The sequence below is a fragment of the Rissa tridactyla genome, chromosome 2 (genome assembly GCF_028500815.1).
Source record: "Rissa tridactyla isolate bRisTri1 chromosome 2, bRisTri1.patW.cur.20221130, whole genome shotgun sequence".
In the NCBI taxonomy this organism is placed as follows: domain Eukaryota; kingdom Metazoa; phylum Chordata; class Aves; order Charadriiformes; family Laridae; genus Rissa; species Rissa tridactyla.
Window position 1 is genome coordinate 31806196 of NC_071467.1, and position 20314 is coordinate 31826509.

Genomic DNA, 20314 nt, shown 5'->3' on the forward strand with positions numbered 1-20314 from the left:
TCAAAAGATATCCCAATAAACACTAAGCTAAAAAAAAAAAGGCATTGAATCTGAAGTGCTTTTTGCTTGTTCATATATCATCATAACACTATTGAAGTTAACAGTGAGATGTTATTGTAAGATGCAACTGAATATCCTTCCTACTAAAATCTGTTGATACTATTGAAGGCCAATAAACCGTGTAAGGGAAATGTTTTCTCTACGATAATGTGATTAAATAAGAATAACACCAAGAGAACGCAATTTTTTTTTCTCTACTCAATTCCATACATTACTCTTGGGTCTTATTCCAAGAATAAGACAGTGAGAGCATAATAAAACCATACCGGCAATGATGATCTCTCCTTTGTTTTAAGTCTCAACCTCATCAACCTATCAGAATAAATAAGTAAAAATATGAATCTGTCAAACTTTACTTGCTGCTCAAATTGTGTTCCCATTGAACTCCCTTATCATCATAAGTATTATAAACATCAAGGAGGAAAATTTTATAATCTAATTTTAAAGAGCCAGTAACGTGTCTTAAAATTAATCATTCATTCTTGATCTCTAATATTAGCTTACAGTTGCTAAAGCACAATCCAATCTTACTGAAGTAATGTAAGGCTTTCCATTGATACAGAAGGCTGTCATTTCATAAAATACTATCAGTGCCTCTATAATAAACTTGCTTAGCTCTTGATCTCAGCAGGAATCCAGCTCAGAAATCCAGCTGAGTATGCTTCAGCCTCAAAGCAGCAATTAGCTAGTAAAATCCATAGAAGAAATTATGGTAAAGTGTCAAGCATCTCCTGAAATTTAAAGCTACGAGTACAACAGGACCAGAGAAATCTCACTAAATGTAGCAAAAATTTGGCTTTTATCTTTAAGAAAATAGTTGATCACAGTGGAACAACAACACAACTGACAAAAAGAGTTATCAGCTGGGAAAAAGGGAAACTCCAGTAGACATCTGGACAACCTCTCACGCAAACCATGGTTTTACTCACAAGGAGGGGTGTTCGGCCAGTCCCAAATAAGTCATGAATGGGAGCTATGGCTGATGACCTGAGTTTGCAGAGCTTTATCTAAGATTTTTTAAATATTCCAAAGGGTTTGGTACACTTTGTTTTCCAAGGATAGGTAATGTTTCAGATTTGTGTTTTCTTGCAGAGAAAAATCTCTGGGGAGACCTTTCTTCCTGGACTTATTATTTTGACCATATTATATCAAAGGATATTTAACCTGAATTGTTCCTTGCCTCTCCTTTACAGACCCAATGAGGAAAAATGAGTTGAGAAACATCTATGGACTGTCTCTTAAACATTGACCACAAGGGAAGGACATCATTGAGTAGCTCCCAAAGCAATGTATGCATGACAGATGTGAGTAATTTACTGGGAAAATATCTAAATTATGAGGGAAAATCTCAGAACCCTGTAAATTAAGACTGCAACAAGACAGAACCCAGTGAAAATTGTGCTACAAATTTTCAAGTTCCAGCTTGAAACTTGAGTTCCAGTTCCATCCAGACATGATCCAACTTTTTCCAGGTCTGTAGAGCTCTAGCTGAGAGATTAATAAAGGAACAAGATCTTTTCAGATTAAGTTGTTTACTTAATTTGATTATCATAAATTACATTCAGAAAGTAATAACACTGTCACTATTAGAAACACCTCAATCCAGCAGAGAATTGCTTTTGGGGAAAGCATATTTCTATCTACTTTCCTAGGTCAGGAAAGTATCCTAACTAACTATTGGAGAAAATTCTACTTAAAACCATTTCAGCACAGCATAAGAACAAAATACATGTGGAACCAGTTACATCTGGGGCTAATATTGCTGAGACTTTAAAATCAGACTTTCAAAATGGCTGCCATGGATAATATTGCATGTAGTTACAGAGAAAAGCTGTACACTTATTTTTCTTCCTTTTCTTGGTGATGAAAAACAGAGTGAAAAAGACCAAAAAAAAGGGGGCGGGGGGAGAGAGAGAGACTGGACAAGATGCAGCTATATTTATTCTTATCTTTCTTAATCCCCATACCGGTAATCACACCAGCTGGATGCTCAGAATCTGAATCCAAGAGAACTGATAATCTTAAACATAATAGGAAAAAAGAAGAATGTTCACGAAGAAAGCAAACATGCAAAGGGATAATGTGTAGGCTCAGAGAAGCATGAGTTGTGCTGTGCAAATACATGACAAGGGGAAAGGGGACTGAGGATGCTAAGGCACTGAGGCATCTGTGATTTCTATTTTAATCAATCGGCTGTTTCTCTTCTGTTGCGGTTTCAGTAAAGCAGCCATTGGTTAAGATGGTTAAACGGAGGAACCGTATTCCATGAGTTGTGCAAAAAGATGATTATTCAAACAATGCCCCCAGTGAAGATATGCAGCTTGCATTTTCACTCTGCATCTCACCAAGGGTAAAAAATAAATGTAAAAGAATAGTAACATCCCATTTTCTGAAGTTTATTTATATGCAATTAAATCTGTACAAAGCAAGGTGTTTTAGGAGAATGAGTGGAGATGAGACAACAGAAAGCATGGAGGGCAAATCCCAGTATCAATTACTGCTTTACACATTTTGGAAAGGGAAAGTATTAATGGTATTTTGCCTTAATTGCACTCTGCAATAGTATAGGAATGATTCCTACTCCCCTACTTCACTGGGCTACTTATAGAATTAAATTGCAAAGCCATAACAAGGCTTGGACATAATTTCTAGAGTAAGGACTCAGTCTGAGTTGCTTTCAGCTCAACTTTCCACGTACACAAAGAGCCTTTGTACTCCATGGGTTTCCTGAAACTCCCCTGTCATGGACTCCCCGGTCTCAGTCCAGGGCTGCTTTTGAGGTCAAGAGATGCAGGCTACCTTATTCTTTACGATTTCAAATTTGCTGTTCATCATACAAGACTGTACTGCATGGCCCCAGAGGAGATCAAGCCACAGAGCGAGAATGCCCCAGGGTGTGCAGCAGCCATGAAAAAAAAAAAAAAAAAAACACAAAAAAAAAAAAACCTGAAAATTGCATTCCATTCCTTGATTCTCTGTTGGACATTTGCATTGCACAATGATCTGGCCTGCATCCTTAGCTAATGCCTTTTCTGAAGGTAGACTCATTGATTTCAGGCATGCATTTCCGAGGGAACCGGATGGTATGCGTGTGGGAGCAAATGTCCAGTCCTAGATAAGCAGCATGCATGCTCCTCAGAGTGTGATATTTGTCTTCTAGTGTTTAATTTCAGAGTGCACATCTGTGATTAATGACAAATGTGTTACTTATTTTAGTATCTCAACTATAATATTTTGCATTCAGTAAATTTTTGCAGGACATTATCTGAAACTGATTCTGAATTGCCCTTACTGCTGAAACTTTACTTTTCTTCTGAAACTGTAATGGGCTTCACCTGTAAATATCTCCAGAATATAATTAAGACCATCTGGTAGAGGGAATTGATTTTGGAAACATTTTTGCTGGAAAGGAAGCCAAATTCACTCTTGGGAGTGGGGTCTCTAATAGTGTTTCCTTTTCCTCTGAAATAATAGTATGAATAAAACCATTCTGGGAAGTGTCAACAAAATCTTAATTTGATGTACAAGGGCTGAAAAGCCAAAGCTAGAAGAACCAAGGGACAAAAACGTGTTTACACAGATGCTGGATTGTCTCCAAAACCTGTGAAAATAGTGCTAAACCCTCCCAGGGCTGAACAATGGGACTGAAATGAGGCATCAAAGAATAATTAATATATGTTAACTTGCTCCCACCCACTACCACACAGTGTGGGATTTTTTTTTCCCTACAAGCACAAATAATCAACACAGTGCAAAGGGTTTCTAATCCATTCATTGTGTTAGCACATACTCAGACAGGGAAGGAGTCACCAACAAAAGGTTTGGTTGGAGCTGGCCTGCATTACTGCTACTATTTTTGTAAAACAATTTTAAGTATAATACAAGCCCTTTATAAGGCAGTTCCTTCATAGAAATTAGTTTAATGCATGACTTTTTGTGTACAATCTGAGCTGGAGACTGACCTTCTGACAACTAGCTGAGGCATGGACTGATGCCCCAGGCGGAGCCAAAATGGGGCTCCTGGGCAGGGGTCAGGGGAAGTCCCATGGTCAAGGCCCCTTGGGGCCCTGAAAAATACTTACAGGGCACTTATTTCCAGCATCTGACTTTAGTAAGAGTTATTTTGAATGGACTGATTTATGAACGATAAAATATATTGGGCATAATATTATACAGAGGTAAGAAGGTTGTTTATTTTTCATACTCACTAAGATCAACAATACTAGATTGTTGGATTCTAACCTGAAAAAAAAAAAATAGAGTGCCTATTCAATGATTCATTTTCTTTTTGTATGTTTGAGTTTCACAGTTAATATTGCCCAAGTAGCCATTGGCAGAGTGAACCTTCCTACACTTGACCTCCACACTTGAAGAAATAATCACTGCCTTTTTTTAGGACAGCTGACAGCTAACAGTGGGACCGTAACCTCAGAAAACTGAGAGATTTCCCATCATTGACTTTGTTTTTAAAAAAAACTTTGATCTGAAGTGTATATGTGAGTTAGGGAGGGGAGAGGAAGAGGAAAGGCCAGTATTAATTACAGAGGTTTCAGGCAGAGTAGGATAACAATTTTGAAATAAATCATATAACCAAACCATAACAGGAAAATCTTTGATAGTCTGAGCATTGTATAGAGCCAGTATGCTCTCCCCAAAGCTCAGTGCTGTTTCATTAGTGTTCCTGGAAAGCTCAGACAAGAGATTTCCATAATGCAGTAGAACATCAGATCTAAATTGCAGAGCAACTTCATTTTCTACTCCTTCACCCCAGCTCACCACAAAAAAACACCTGACCCAAAACCCCCATTCCCACCCCCAAACAAACAAAAAAACAAACCCTCCTGCTATGGAAAAAGCAGAACGGCACCAATTTGAGAAGACTGTGAGATGAAAAGATATAATTTGGACATTGCTCATGACTTTAAATGAAAGTATTGGAGTGGATATGGAAGCTGCTTCTCTTCAAGCAAGTTTTACTTGCAGCTTCAGTTTGCTGAACGTGTTTCTTTTATCCCTCCAAAATATTTTCAAAAACATGCAGTAAAATGTCATGACAAAACTTGTCTCCTGATTTAATAACTCTGTATCATTGTAAAGCAGTCCTGGATGGATAATGAATAATTTGTTCTTTTTCAGTTGTTCTCAGCAGTCTTATTTTCCACCATCTTACGTGATATAGTGAACTAGAGAGAGTTATTCAAATGACAATTCATTATTTTACACTGATGAGAACATTGTGTATACACACTTCATGAAGAGTAAAACTTTTGGCTTGTATAATAATGAATAGAAGGAATTTGGAAATGAATTGTATTTTCAAGTCTTCAGCATTATAAATCTTGGCTTGCAGTACTATAAAACAATCGTCGTTTTAAGTATATGGTCTAATGTAACACAACCAGGTTGTACATACGGTAGTTCTGGGTCACAGTACACTTACATTGAAGTTACCAGCAACATAGGCTGAAGCTAACATCAAAATAAAGCAAATAAATATGTGAGCCTAAGCAGTTCTGGAGAATTAGCTCTAAAGAATTCCAGTTTCCTGTTGATCTGAGGTTTACTGTTGGTCAACTTTTGTGTTTAAGATAACTTCTTCTGTGTTCTAAGAGGGCTTAAAATGTTTTTCTTCCATTTAATGTCAAAGTGTCACTTCCATGTGCACTCTTTCCATCATCAAGGCACTTTAATGGTCTATCTCCTTCATCAGGCTGCCTATTTTCATGACATTTGTGGAAGAATAATTATCTTTGGGACCTCTAGCCTCTACTTCACATGTGGCTGAAATCAGGGAGTGCACACACACAAACACAGACTTTATAAGCCTTGTTTCCAAAGGAAATTGCTCTAAAAAGATACTCTTCTGCCTTTTGTTTTACAAGTGATCTCATTGTAATAAAAACAGATGTCCTATAAAAGACATCGGAAGGTCTTTCCATTCAAATGAAAGATAAACAATTAACACTACCCAGTATCAGAAGAGTAAACAAGCTGCAGTAAGTGGTAGACCAGTGACCCCAAAGAAGGCAAAATGTCCTGCTTAATGCATTAATGTTGTTTCTTTTGGAAGGCAGGCAGGATTTTCACATCAGGCCATGGGTTGCTGCAGCCATTCTCCTGCTACCATTTAGTGTATTTCTGATTGTAAATTTACCAAGTTCCTCATCAGATCAGTTTGTTTTCTGTTTCTATGGGGACATTCCTTCCCCAAGTAACAAAAAAAAAAAACTGTTTCTGATGTCCCATATAGGAATACAGCATAGATCTTCAGGCAAAATGCTAAATGAAGGTGATATGAAGATTGGCCAACTCAAAAAGGAGACATTAGGGCATAAAAAAAAAATATTCAAGAAATACGCTCCAGCTATAAGTTCTTACAGATGACATAGACAAAGGGGATGATTCATAAATAGTCAGGAAATTATGAAAAGGCTAAATGGTCCAAAATTACGGGGAAAGTAATTTTCCATGGTTGATAGGATGAACATAAAGAACCGACTTTTCTGCTATCAGGGTAAGCTCAGTAATAAGACGCATGCACCGAGCAGCTAAAACGTCAGTAGGGTTGGAGGAGCAATGGATTCTGCAATGACTGGTGCTGCAAAGTGGAACTGAGCCATTGCAGGGTCCCCCGGGCTTCTGAATCTGATAAAAATCTCCCCATCACCCGTCGCCAAAGAGTTTCACTTTTAGGACATGTTTGCCTGGTGTGACAGATATCAACCTAAACCTTTTTAATTTTGTCTGATCTGACATCTCTTTGGAAGAATAGTAGCATCACAGGCTCTGTTTCCCAACCAGTGTAAAAGTAATACTCAAGACAATGATATTTCTGATTATTTATTATGGCACTTCAAAGCATATAAACTCCATTGCTAGGTGTTCCAAGCCAGTTTTAAAAAAAAATAAAATAACATAACATAAAATAAAATGAGGCTTTAGGTTTTAGGCAGTATTTCAGTAGATTTTGGTTAAGAATTTTTAGAATGTTACTAGACAAGAAGTAAGAATTTTGCTAGGAAAACAAGAAGTCTTTTCAAAATAAGACTTCCTTTCAGTAACACATGTATGTGTTTGCTTAGGTTTATCATGCCCAATGGTTCACCAGTATATAATTTTTTCAGATAAGAAATTTGTGGGTTTGAAACACGAAAAAACAAACTCCTGAAAATACATTCCTCTACTTAAACACCACCAAAGCTTATCTCTTATTATTCCCATTCAAATCTATTCACTTTGTAACATGCAAGTTAGAAACAACTCTAGAACCTGAACTCCGAATGTTTTTTTTTTCTATTTCAGATTTTACTACCTTAGCAATTAAGGACTCTGGTCAAAATTCAGCTTGCTATTAACTGTTCATTGCCATTATCTTGAACTGAAGGCAGTTTGTAGCAAAGCCTAAAACCAAACTGAGTTTTTATAAAACCTCACTTTAAAACTCCACTATAGTAACAACATTTCCACTTCATATATTTGACAATTTTATTTAATAGCCCCATAAGTTGAGAATAGTTACATAATAGTTACATCACGGCTTTTAAAAAGGATTGCACTCAGCTACTCAGTCCATTGAAATACTAGAAAACAGGGAAAAGGAAAATACGGAGTGTGAAGGAGCTCTGTCCACTGAACTGAGTTGTTTGTAGCAAGTTCCTGCTGAACGTGAAGAAGTCCTCATGCTTTCTGGTAGACTCTAACACACTTGACGCCATTCATGTCACATTCCTATAAGATAAAGAGATGGATTTATTAATTTGCCTCAGTACAGACTATAAGGAAAAAGATCTTTTGGAGTTACTACCAGCCAGCAGCACACAGGGATCAGAAAGTGGGATTGAACTCACCACCACCAGTTGTCCGTCCACTAGTTTCCGTGTTATCATGGTCTTCTTGCCATCCCATTCCTGCTCCTGAATCAATGACCCATCATCCTTTAAGCTGACAAGGGTCTGAAAGCAGAACCCGAACATCAGTATTTTACCCATAACATTTGATGGAGCCTGAGGCTTTCCAACACCCTATTCCAAAGGAAAAATTCCCACCCCAGCTCACTCAGTAGTAATTTTGCCATTGACGTCTACAAAGCCAGGATATTATCTTAAATATTTTATTGATCCTCTTCTTACAGTAGCTGACTGCTTGTTCACTCAACGTGCTCTGACACATTCCTGCACCAGGCAGCCCTTTGACAGCACGCACAATTTCAATTAACAAGGCCAGACGATATTTGCTGTTCATCTCTTTGTACATGGGCTTTGAGCTTTTGTGTAACGTTTAACTGATCTTGCAATAATAGATGAATTGCCAGTGTGTGGCTGGAGGGGGGGCGGTGGGGGTGCTACACAGAGAGCACTCACACAAGGAAACGGGAGAGACATATTCGAGGGCTTCTGTGTGTTTAATCTCCTTTTGGATGAATTTTCTCCCGGCTTGGTGCAGGGAGAAGCTCTTTGCCCGCTAAAACTGGAAATTAGGGACCGTGATTCACATGTCCCATGATAACATGTCCCACATGTTATCCCACCACACACTGCACCAGGCTCCCTTGTTACGCAAATAGGAGACGGAGCAGAAAGGCTAACCCCAGGGATGAATTGCCTCTGATTAAACTTCAATGGGATTTTTTTTCCACAGGCTTCAAACGAAGTGGCATTCAGCTTTAACAGGGATTTAGGGGTCTGTTAGTTTTACTAACACAATACTGCCGCTACAAATTGAAAACAGCAAAATACACAAGACATCGCTGGTTTCAGCATTTTCACCTCTTTGGAAGTTGCTTAATCCAAGAAAAAAAATAATTTCAATGAGATTTACAGCAACAGCTGTTCAAAGAAACCGTTGTTAGTATGGATGTCAAAACTGATTTTTAAATAGCGTCCCCATCTGTAAAACACCCAAAGAATTGTGTTTTTTCAGTAAAAAGTCTGGTATACTGACCTGAGTTTTTCTGCCATCTAATGTGTTTTCCTCAAATTTCTCACCAAGCTTGAAGCTGAACTGTGAAGTTTTGAAGGTGCTTTCTGTTTTTACGGTGATTGTGTCCCCATCTTTAATAATGTAAACATCTGGCTTGGCCATGCTTCCCATTTTTCTCATGGCCATACCCACACCTGCAAGGCGAGAGGCACAGAGCGTCACAAAATCAGTTAAACCCTAAGGCTTAGGGCCACACAGGAATTCAAATACCTAATTCCCATTTAATTAGGCATTTAAGTACACTTGAGAATCAAAGCCACAAAGAAAGAGGACGTTTTAAATTATCCACTGATGAGGAAGGAAAAAAAGCTTATTTGCGGGGTTATTCTTTACCTTCCTCGGGGAGCTAAAGTTAAATCTATTTTGCCCTCTAGAGGACTCGCGGATGTCCCAAAACTCAGCATTGAATTTTTACAAACAGAAATAAACAGAAAACAGGAAAACAAACACAAAAGCTTAAACTAATATAAAATTATCCCCTTCGAGTTCTGAACGCTTTAAAAATTCTACAGATGATTGTTAATTGACAGATTAATCCATCTGCATATTTATTTCAACTTACTCAAAAAGCACTCTTCTGTCACTCTGTACACAACTGCAAACATGCAATTTTTAATATCAGTTCATCTTCTACATCCTGTATCCAAAGTATGGGCTTATGAACTAGAAAATTGCTATCTTGCAAAATAGCGCTCAAATACAACATACACGCACGCACAGAAGGACTGCAAGAGAAGTGAGCTTTGCAAATGACTGAAAATTCATCATCTGGAGACGTCAGCCCTCAAAACCCTTCAGCAAAAAAGATTCAGCCTGCCTCAGCCCCTGCATACATGAGTCTTTCTGATCTGAAGGATGACGATATAAATAAGAAGGCAGTCAGGCAACAAGCGTGAATCCATCAAATTGGAAAGTGCAGAACCAAGAATTGATAAGCAACCAACTGGAGCAGAAAGTGCCACCAAGTCAGCGAATGTCTGGGCTCTGCAGCTGGTGTAGTTAGAAAAATGTTGTCACATAACAGTACAGCACTCCCCTGGGGTGTACAGGATACTTGGGTGAGGGCTGAATCCACAAAGGAAAGATTAGTTTCCTTAGGAGGTGGAAATAACAAAGTACTTCCCAGCCACTGCTTCTCCAAACTCAACTAAAATTCCAGGACTGAGCCTTAAACTTGAGACTGCAGAGCAAAAACCCATCCTCTTCAGTCCAGCTTTTCTGACCAGAATTGGAAGTTATTGTCACAGTGACACCCCCCCCCCCAACCCTTTGACGTTGTCCAGTCCAGAGTAATCAAGGAGTTTTCTGATCAGCAATGCCTTGGGATCCAAATGAGCAGAGATGAGCTGCGTATGTTTTCCGTATGGCAAGGAGTGAAATTCAAACTTCTTTATCCTCAAATATTCTTTTATACAAACGGAGCAGAACGACCAGAATTTCATCAATAGGATCAAAGGCAGAGAGTTTCCTAAGTAGTCAGGGAGGGCAGGATCCAATAAAGGACTGTCTCCTAAAGTGTGATTTGGAGTAAATTTAATTGTCTAAATTGTAATTATAAAAAGGAAAAGTGACCGGTTTAAGATTGCGATTTAAAAACAAACAAACAACACTTAGTAGTTGCCTACACATGGGAGGTGGCTCTGCAGTTGCGGCATATAATTTATACTTTGAAGTTGCAGCTTGGCACATGCCTAGCCCAGGCTGTCAGACGTGAGCGCCGCGGCATCCTAATCCATGGCTGAACTGAGCTGAGCTTAAAATTCTTGAATTTCTTCCAAAGTCTCCCAAAGGGCTGAGTCCAGAAGGCTTTCTCGCATCATGGCTATCACGTATTGACAGGCCTCTCACAAAATATGACTACAGCCACCACTGTCTGCGGAGTGCAAATGCAGTGATGCCTTTTCTATTTTACATGAAGAGTGCAAGACCTAAATTCCTTCCTCTCCTCACTCCAAAGATATTCAAGGTCCCATCTTCTGCCTCTTGAGAAAATATCCTAGCTTTCAGCAGTGAATAAATAGCAGAAAATAATAGCTCCTGGGCTATACAGACACCGCAAGGTGTCTATAACCTGTTGGCCAGGATGCTTACAGGGAAGCAGTAAATCTGAACTTGCAGAGGAGGCTCCTGGTGTTAGGTCTGTTCTTGATTTGGTAACTTCATGTTACGAAATGTAGGGCAACCTGGAAGCAGGGGTAACAAGCCAGGACTATCCCCCTGAGATAAGGGTGCTACCGGCAGGAGAATACAAGCAGCCCCTGGCAGTGCACTCAGCTGTCGGTTACCCATAGGCAGCAGATCCAGGTCGGCTTTCTCGTGAGGAAACACCCAAGGTGACTCTACGGGAAAGCAGCCCAGGCCCAGCAGGTCTGTGTGCGGCCACCCCGGGCGCTGCGAGCCCGGCCGGGCCCTGGCAGCAGCACTGCCCTTGCGGCCCCCACCGCCCCCTGCCCCCTGCACGCCCAGGGCAGCGCCCAGCCGCTCCCCTGCCCCGGTCCCGCCGCCCCGGGCTGCCCCGGCTCCCAGCCCCGGGCATTACCGACAGAAGGAGGAGCGAACCTAATCGCAGCCGGGTTGCTGGCACCGGCTGGTAATCCGGGGTGCTGCCCGCGGGAGGGGGCGGCTGGGCAGCGGGGAAGGCGCAGCGCAGGGCGGCGGGAATGAGCCCGCTGGCACCGGCACCTGCCCTCCGGCACAGGCACCTGCCCCCCGGCAATTACGGTGCAAAAAAGAAAAGGTCGCCGGCATCTTTAGGAGGCGGCAGCTCCCCGGGGAGGAAGGGTCTGCTCCCGGCCGCCACTCCCTTCCCGGCGCGGAGCCGCCGGTGCCGCATCCCACAGCATCGCGGCATCGCCCACCGCCCCCAGCCGCCGTCGCCCCCGGGCCCAGCCGCGGCACCGCGCACCGGGGCCGCGCCCGCCGCGGACCTTGGACAGAGCCCCGCCGGCCGGCTGCGCGTCCCCGGGCCGGCATCCCTCCCTCCCTCCCTCCCTCCCTCCATCCATCCATCCATCCATCCCTGCCTGCCTCCCGGAGGCGGAGAGCCGCCGGCTCCTTACCCAGCTCCTTCATGTACTCCTCGAAGCCCTCGCTGGAGACCAGGCACCATTTGCCTAAAAACGCATCGATGGCCATGGCGGCGGCGGCAAGGCTGGGGCTGGCGGTGTCCCTGGGGAAGCGCGGAGGCAGGAGGACGGGCTGCGGCGGGGCCGCGGCCGCCTTTATAGCGGGGCCGGCGACATGTGCCGCCGGGGAGAGCCAATGGGGCGCCCGCCGCGCCCGGCCCCTTCCCCGCCGAGCCCCCGCCCGGCGAGTCCCGCCCGCGGTGGCAAGAGCGGGCACGTCGCGCCGCTGCCCGCCCTCCTCCCGCACACACACGCACACACACGCACGCACAGACACACAGACACCCCACCCCTCTCTGCACCCCGGGACTGCAGCTTTTCACCCCGTGGTGAAAGCCGGGGGACGCTGTCAGAGCCACTTCTTGGGACACAAACACCACCCGGCACCCACCGCCCCAAAAGAGCCCGAGATGAGCTGTGTCCTGGTACCCACGGGGTCCAAAACCAAGTCTCCAGGATTTCGGCTCCAGGGAATATTTTTTTTAAGTCTGGGGCACCAGATCCTAAATTACACCGTTTATCATGCTTTTTATGGATAATTCAGGAACAAACAAGCACAGGGCATGGTATGGCACAGAGAGCGAGCAATGAGGAGTCAGCATCCCCAAGCAGTTCATTGGGTTTGATTGCAGGCCTTCCCAGCATCCCCCCAAATCCCGCTGCCACATCGCATGTGACTAAACTACGGCAATCATAGCTTGCTGCAACCTGGGCGCAGACCTGTTACATACACACAGCCACCAGGTAATAAACAAGATCAATCCATATACGGAACTAATTCAGGCACTTGCAGTGCACAGGAAAAATCAAAGCCCAAATGCAACCTCATGCGTCAGCACTGGAAAAATGCAGATTTGGAACCTTGGTTTTAGTCCATATTGAACTTCTTAAAGGAAAACACATCAGCTGCCATTACCACACGCTGGCACAAGAAGTGCCGTCATAAAATACATAGTGTTGCCAGGCCCCATGACGTTTGGGCCAATCTTTTGTCAAATACTGTCAGGCGAGCAGAGAGATTTACTGCCATATTCTGTGAGAAAGCTGCTGTTTCTAAGTCACAGCAGAAACCCTGATTCCAATGAATCCCTAAGATTTGTTTCCAACATCAGGGTTAAGCCAATCTCTGCCTCTTTTGGCCTTGTATCAGACTGGATGAAACCCATAGCTGCTTTCTCCTGACCAGAAAAAATAAAAATCTGAAGATACACCTAGTGCCTGAAGTTTTTTGACGGAGGAGCTGTGGCTGTTTCTCTGTTAGTACTTTTGTGGAGGAGCTGGAGATGGAGGTGTCAAAGCCAGAGAAGACAGCAAGGTCTCTGTGCTGCTTCCAGCATTTCAAAACAGGAGAAGGCGCTGTGAATCCAAACGTTTTGGTGCAGGGAGGACACTTCCCTTTACATTTTGCAGTGATGCAACTTAGTAGAGCTAAACTGAAGCAGTTTGAAGATCCACTGCTTTCTGGAAAAGGTCAGATTTGTCACACACTAAGTGATCAGCTCATTTTTCAACTGAGATTTTTTAAAAAATCCTTCTGTTTAGCTACCCTTCCCTACTGAGCTGCCTTTAATTACCTTCCACCTCTCTGACTACATGCCTACTTTAATATGCAAACAACACTATAGCGTCTGCTCATAAGGCAGCAAGCCACAGTGCTGCTTTTTTTTTTTTTTTTTTTTTTTTTTTTTTTTGTCATTAAGTAGTTACACTGAAACACAAGACTTTCAACTTCCTTCCACTTTTATCTTTTTTTTTTTTTTTTGGTCTTGCGCAAGAGACTTTGGAGTCAGGGTAGTGGAACCAAAATGCCATCCATCCTGCGGTTCTTTTCTGGTTGCTTACAGAAAGGATAAATGGAAAGCAATTAGATTAGGGATCAAACAGAATCATCCTTCGGGAATTAGCAAGTCTCAGTCTTGTAAAACAGGGACAATTTCTAGAAATAAAAATCCTGGCTTTACTCCCTGTATGCTAGCAAAGAATTTCGGATCCACGTTTCTGCAGTGCTGCCTGCAGATGGCCTACGATACCCAAATCGTATTCAGGTATAAGTGCTGATAACACAGCTCCAAAGTCAAATCCACTATTTCCATCTAGTGGTGAGACAGTATTCCTGGATCTGAGGTATACGGAGATCCAGCCACCTGCCTGTGCAGAACGTTGCTATGTTTTTGAGTCCTCCCACAGGTCATTTGTTTTGATTTATTCTTACAAATTTTTCAGGTTCAATCATGTAAAGGATGTAACAAGAAAAGAGACTCTGACCTCTCTTTTCTGAAACGCAGACTGTTAGGATACAGTGAAAAACTTCCCTCAATTTTTACAAAAATCTGATGCTTTGCAAACTAATCCAGTGATATGGATTACTGGCTGGGATGCTGCCAATGCTACACCTCAAAACTTCTTTTAAACAGGATAGTGCTGAAATTTCTGGTATCTCACATAGCAAATAAAGTAACAAGAGGGACCAAAGGTGTATCCTTCTGGGTAAGGTACAAGTGGACTGGGCTACAAAATGTACGTTATTTTTTCCTGTGACAGTACAGTATATATATTGGTCAAATACGGTTCCTACTTTGGGAGCCGAAATAAAATGGTCAGATATACAGAGGTGCTTGGGCCACAGGGATCCGTCTCTGTAAATCCCAGTTCCTGCCTGGTTTGAGGCTGACATCACAGTGAGACGTGTTCTGCGTGTGTAGTCTCCTCTTCTCTCTAGATATACCCAAAGAGAAGCAGCAAATCCATACGGAAAGTGTTGAATTCCTATGCCACATGTTACTGCTTCAGCGCAGACAGCTGAAATTCTCCGAAGTTTTGCTCATTTCCACGTTGGACTATACATTGTCCAAGAGAAGGAAAATCAAATTTATAACGAGAGCTGTAAAGTTTTCTGTGGAAATTAGCTGCACGGAAAGCACGTAGCCACAGTTAGGAGCAACCACCACCTTGGCAGCTCGGGCCTGGCAGAGCGAATGTTTTCCCGAGGTAGTCAAGCCCTCGCGTCCCGTAGGAGGGGAGGATATTACAGCCCTTCATTACCAAGTGCAAAGCAAAGGACCAAGGTGAAAGCGTGCGCAGGGACCTTCGTTCCACTCCTTTGGGCAAGTGATGCTTCATCTGACGTGAGAGTTGGGAAGCCGTGGCCAGCAGTGTTTGAGGTGTCTCTTCACGTAGCCATCACAATACCCAGCACATGCAAGCCAAGCCGTATTTTGTCTTTCGGAGTCATAATACCCGCTGCTTGGGCAGGGCAGAGCACCACCTCCTCGTCTGCAACATATCGCTGATCAGGTTGCATAGGAGGTGTAGTTTTTTCCCCAGACCTTCGCTCATTAAAATGCCCATATGTTTAACTTGGAAGGAACCCAATCTGATAGCGCTACACTTTGCTTTACTGTGTAAAAGGGAGGATCTCACTTTCCTTCTACAGTATACAGACATATCGTGTATATATAGCACCTTCTCTAAGTGGTAGATTTCTTGTAGACAAGATTAGCTCTTAAAGAAAGCCTTAAAAAATTGCCAGGTGAATTGGACACAGCCCAAATTTTACTCTTCATCCTATCCCTAGCTGTGAAAAAATATTAAAGCAGTGCATGAATAAGAGTTACTCACCCCCAAGGCATGGATGAGAAAAATTGCATAGGTAGCACAGCTTTGTTTCTGTTTCCTTGTTGTACAAGTGTGGTTTTCCCTTCCCAGCCGTGTCATCACTGGGCAGACATGATGAAACACGTGCTAGGGTTGCATAGCTGGCCTAGGTAAGCTTTACTCCCGCACAGGAGCTCTTTGCTTGGGCAATACTAGACCAGGGATTATCAAGCAACACATGAACCTACAAGTTTTCATTTGTATGTCAATATGAGCCCAAGATCTTCCAGCGTATCGGCATGTCATTACCTCTGAGCTAGAAGAGCTGGGCACAGCCTGGGTTTTATCCATGAGCTTTCTGCGATACATCTGTTTTCAAGTCAAAACAAAGCCGTCTTGCTCTCCAGCATGGCTTACTCTGAGGAGCACAGGTCCAAGGAGTCCTTGCTCTGGACCTGGCCAAAGCTGTATCTGCTCCGGGTGGCCAGCTGTCGAGGACGGGCAGGCTCACGCATGCCCGCGCTCAGTGCTGAGCCCCGATCCTTGCTGATGCCACAGAGCATTACTATAATGCAATTAACACGCCGGCAACCTCAGTGTATGTCCTCTACGCTGTCAGCAGCATGTTCAAAGCAAGTTTAAAGGGAAATGCTTACACCCATGGCAAAGTTTACCGTGGCAATGGTGTGACAGCCCACCGGTTGTACCCTGCCTCAATGACAGGAGAGAAAGCTCCAGAGCCTGCGGTGACCAGAAAGAGCACTCCAGGCTTCATTTTCCTCATTCCAGACAAAAATGACCCGATGTCTGTTCCAGCCCAGCTCGCAGGGACTGCAGATACACGAGCTTGTGTCGAACTTTGGAAGCTTCGAAAAACCCTATTTAGCGGCAGTATCTACCCTGAATAGCAGATGTCCGCACATTAGTATAAAAATATTTGAATTTATCTTCAGAACTTAATAATCAGCATAGTCATTACGATGTTAAAAAAAAAAAAATCAGGATGACTACAAATTGTCCAGAACTGTAGTTTTAGCACTGAAAAGGCCTTTGATCCTCATAAAACAAAAGTGTATCAGCAGGAGATACCTGCTCACAGAGGAGATTTTCAGAAAGATAATGTTCTGGCATGGCTTTTTAGAAACCTCAGATGTACAAAATGTTATCCCAAAGCTCCATAAATAAAGACAAATAACATCCCGACTTCATCCTGTCTGTGTGGGCTGGAACAGTAAGGACAAGGAGTGGCAAAATGATTTGGAATAAATAATGATAAAAGAAGTATTTCTGCCAATGATAAGTAATTAGCCTATGAAATTTAGAATCACGAATTACAGATGTGCCCACTGGATTTGGAAGGGGTGTATAAAGTTTTAGTATTATTTTTTGATTGCATATTATAAGTAGTTTCATTACCAAGGATATTAATCGACCGCTGTGAAGGTAACCTCAGGAAAAAAGTTTAATTTATAGATGTAACGATTGTACTACTTTTCATTCTTGGGGTGTCACCAAGGAGAGCGTCACAGTTATAGAAATCTGGAGGGCAGAGCCTGACACTTGTCCTCCACAGAGGAACACTCTGCTCGGTGCGATGTGGATACCTGCAGCGTTGGAGCGAGAGGGACTGCAACGGCTGCTCTTCGTGTTGAGCAAAACCCTATCGTAAGGTGTAAGGAATACATGTAGCCTGTCCACCAGATCAGGGCTGCCGAAGGACTTCATCCTGGGGCAGCAAGAGCTCAGGTGTGAAATAGATCCCCAGGGCACTGTTGATGAAGGCTAGCTGTTGCCACAAAGCACAAGTCTCCCCACACCTGCAGGCAGCAGGAAGAGAGAGGCTCTCCAGGGTGTCACCCAAGCATTAGCTGCCAGTTCTGACTCGCCTTTCAGAAAGGTCCTCCTCTTTCATGGACTGTAGAAGAACCTAGGGAAAAACCATTTGGAAGCTAAAGCAAGTTTTTACTATTATCCCATTCCTATTGTCAATGCACTAGGTTTGCCAAGTGTATCGACTACATGATTCATGTTCAAAAGATCTTCTAAGAAAATTCTTGCCTCTGGCATCTCAGGCAACAATGCAGGACCAGCAGGTACCCTCCAGTTTGCTCTTCTAGACTTGAAAAGCCTCACGGTATTTGGCTTCACATCCTTGATTCCTTCTCAAGATATGCTCTTACATATCTAACATCTGGGCCAGAGAAAAATATATAAGGAGGTAAGAAATTACACTGCGGTTCCCTGATTTTTTTCCTATGCCTCTGACACAAACAGTTTCTGGTACTGATTCTGGCACTTTTAGTACATCTGATTTGATACTGATCTAGCTATGTGAAGGAACGGAAGAATTAATCATCCGATTCTTAAATTTGCCATTTCCAGTAAATACTTTGAAATTCACTTGAGGATGGATGAAAACGTGGATTTTGAAGACAAGTTCTATAAAGCCCCACCTAGAAAAAGAGACTTTAAAAACCCCACCAAAACAATTATCGATTCTTTTATTCGTGCAAGCTATTTGAACCGCTCAGATTCACCAGTGCTGAAAAGACAATTCCCCGAATCTGTGCAAGAACTGTTTTTGAGCTGACAAGTTTGCTGGCTTTGCAAGCTGACCATGTGTTTTTTACAGTAAGGGTGATCTTCTGACTCCCTGCTGAAAAAGGGTGGAGAGGTCAAAAGAAACAGAGAAGTAGTGCTGGAGAAAGGAAGGAACCTGCTGCTTTGCCTCCTGCCTGTTCTGTGAACTTCCTGCAGGGACTGCCAGGCTGAGTTGTGAAAAACTGTCCATGAAGGACTCTTCTTTCCCAGGCTTTGCTCCTATTTGACTGAGCATTCCCTTCACAAATCCATCTGCTTGCCCACTTTTCCATCTTTTCATATGTAAGCAAGTAAAGTGAAGCACAATGCAGAGATCTCCTTTGATATGCTATTAACCTCTGCTGGCAACTTAGATCACTAAGTTGGCAGATCACTAAGTTGGCAGATCACTAAGTTGGCAGATCACTAAGCCAAGCAGAGTCTCTACTCTCATCTTAACTTTGCTTTTAAGTACCAGTTTGAAACTTAATGAGACACGATCAAAACAGGTTGGCAACTCTTTTGCCTTCACACCATCTAACACCATCCCTGGGCACAGCCTTAGTTTTGTAAAATCTTGAGAAGGCCAGCGCAATGTAAAGATGAGTTGTTGTTAAATTAAAGAAGATCGGAAGCAAAGTAGCACTTCTAACTGTTCATGTTGCTCTGTCCCAACATTTCCCAGCATACAGAGCAATGCTGAGCTGGGAGGACAAGCAGTGGTCTACCAAGAGCAAAGCACCTTGGCTGCTTGAAGCTACCGCAAGCTCCTGGCAGACAATAAAAAAGGCTCTGAAGAGTGACTCAGGCCTTCCAGGGGGAAAAGGTGAGACTGGATGAGATCAAACGGAGCCAGGAAGGAAAAGGCTGTTACGCCAGGAGAAGGAGAAGGGAAGGGAGGGAAGTGCAGTTGAGGCACCGTTGATAAATGACCTGTTAGTCTGAAGGTGACTCCAAACCACCCAGTGGAGAAGCAGGGCCCAGCATCCAGCAGAACTGGTCACATACGTAGTTGATGAGGTGGGCAGTAAACGAGCAATTCTTAAATGACAAACAAAGGATGTCCACACCTGCACAGGAAGAGTATGCATGCAGAAGATACATTTGGGAGCAAAAGTCTTGAGAACTGTTAAATACAGTCCAAGGATATATTTTTTTTTTTTTTTTGGCTTCCTTACACCATATAAACTTGTTCAAAATTCATATATAGTAGAGGTGAAGAACTAGGAAAAGCCAACCAAAACTAATGCATTCTTCCACATCCAACAGGGCAAATACTTGTGGGCCACTTGCTGAAGTTAGTAGATGACACCTTTTGCACGTTCACAAATAGCAGAAGCTTGTTAGATTGCAACACTTTCAAAATAATTGAGATTTAAAGCATCTTCCACTCCTCAAGTGGTGTTTGCACAGCAATACTGTATTGCACTCAGTTTTTCCTACAATATGTAGCACAAAATTGCCAAAATTGAGATCCCCGCAAGTAACAACGAACAGAATTTGCACTGGCGTGCATGAACTGCCTCTGACAGCACGTTTTACTTGTTTCTACCTTGCAGGAAAGGCATCAGGACATTGCAATTTTGTACTTATTTGGGCCAGCTAGTAGTTAAAACTTGCTGTGGAAACACTGACTAACACTGCTGCTCCCGGTTGAAATCTTTAAAGAAGATACCACTATGTTTTTCTATAAACCAGGCTGCAGATATTTAAAAAAGGAGTACCCTGACCAGCTAGAGTTATCTGAATGGCACAACCACCTGTTTCAGGACTATCTCCCCTCCGCATTCACAAGAACTTCTAAATAGGTATTTGAACGATAAACAGGTTTAAGATTATTCTAATCATTGTTCTAAATCTCCAGGTAGTAGAGATCTAGATATTTTAATGTCATCACCTGCTATCAGACACCCTACATAGACGTGGTGTTTGTATTTAGTTAATCCTAGTGGTTTTAGGGCCTGTTCCAGTTCCTT

At 42.8% G+C, this 20314-nt stretch overlaps 1 protein-coding gene across 1 annotated transcript; it reads right to left on the reverse strand.

The window, feature by feature from the left end:
• Positions 1-6884: 6884 nt before the first annotated feature.
• On the reverse strand, positions 6885-16273 carry LOC128904730 (uncharacterized). Its single transcript, XM_054189343.1, is given in 6 exon segments — positions 6885-7788; positions 7908-8012; positions 9001-9173; positions 12099-12317; positions 12320-12525; positions 16176-16273. Coding segments are annotated over 6 exon segments (852 nt in total). The 3' UTR covers positions 6885-7737.
• Between the last annotated feature and the right edge of the window lie 4041 nt (positions 16274-20314).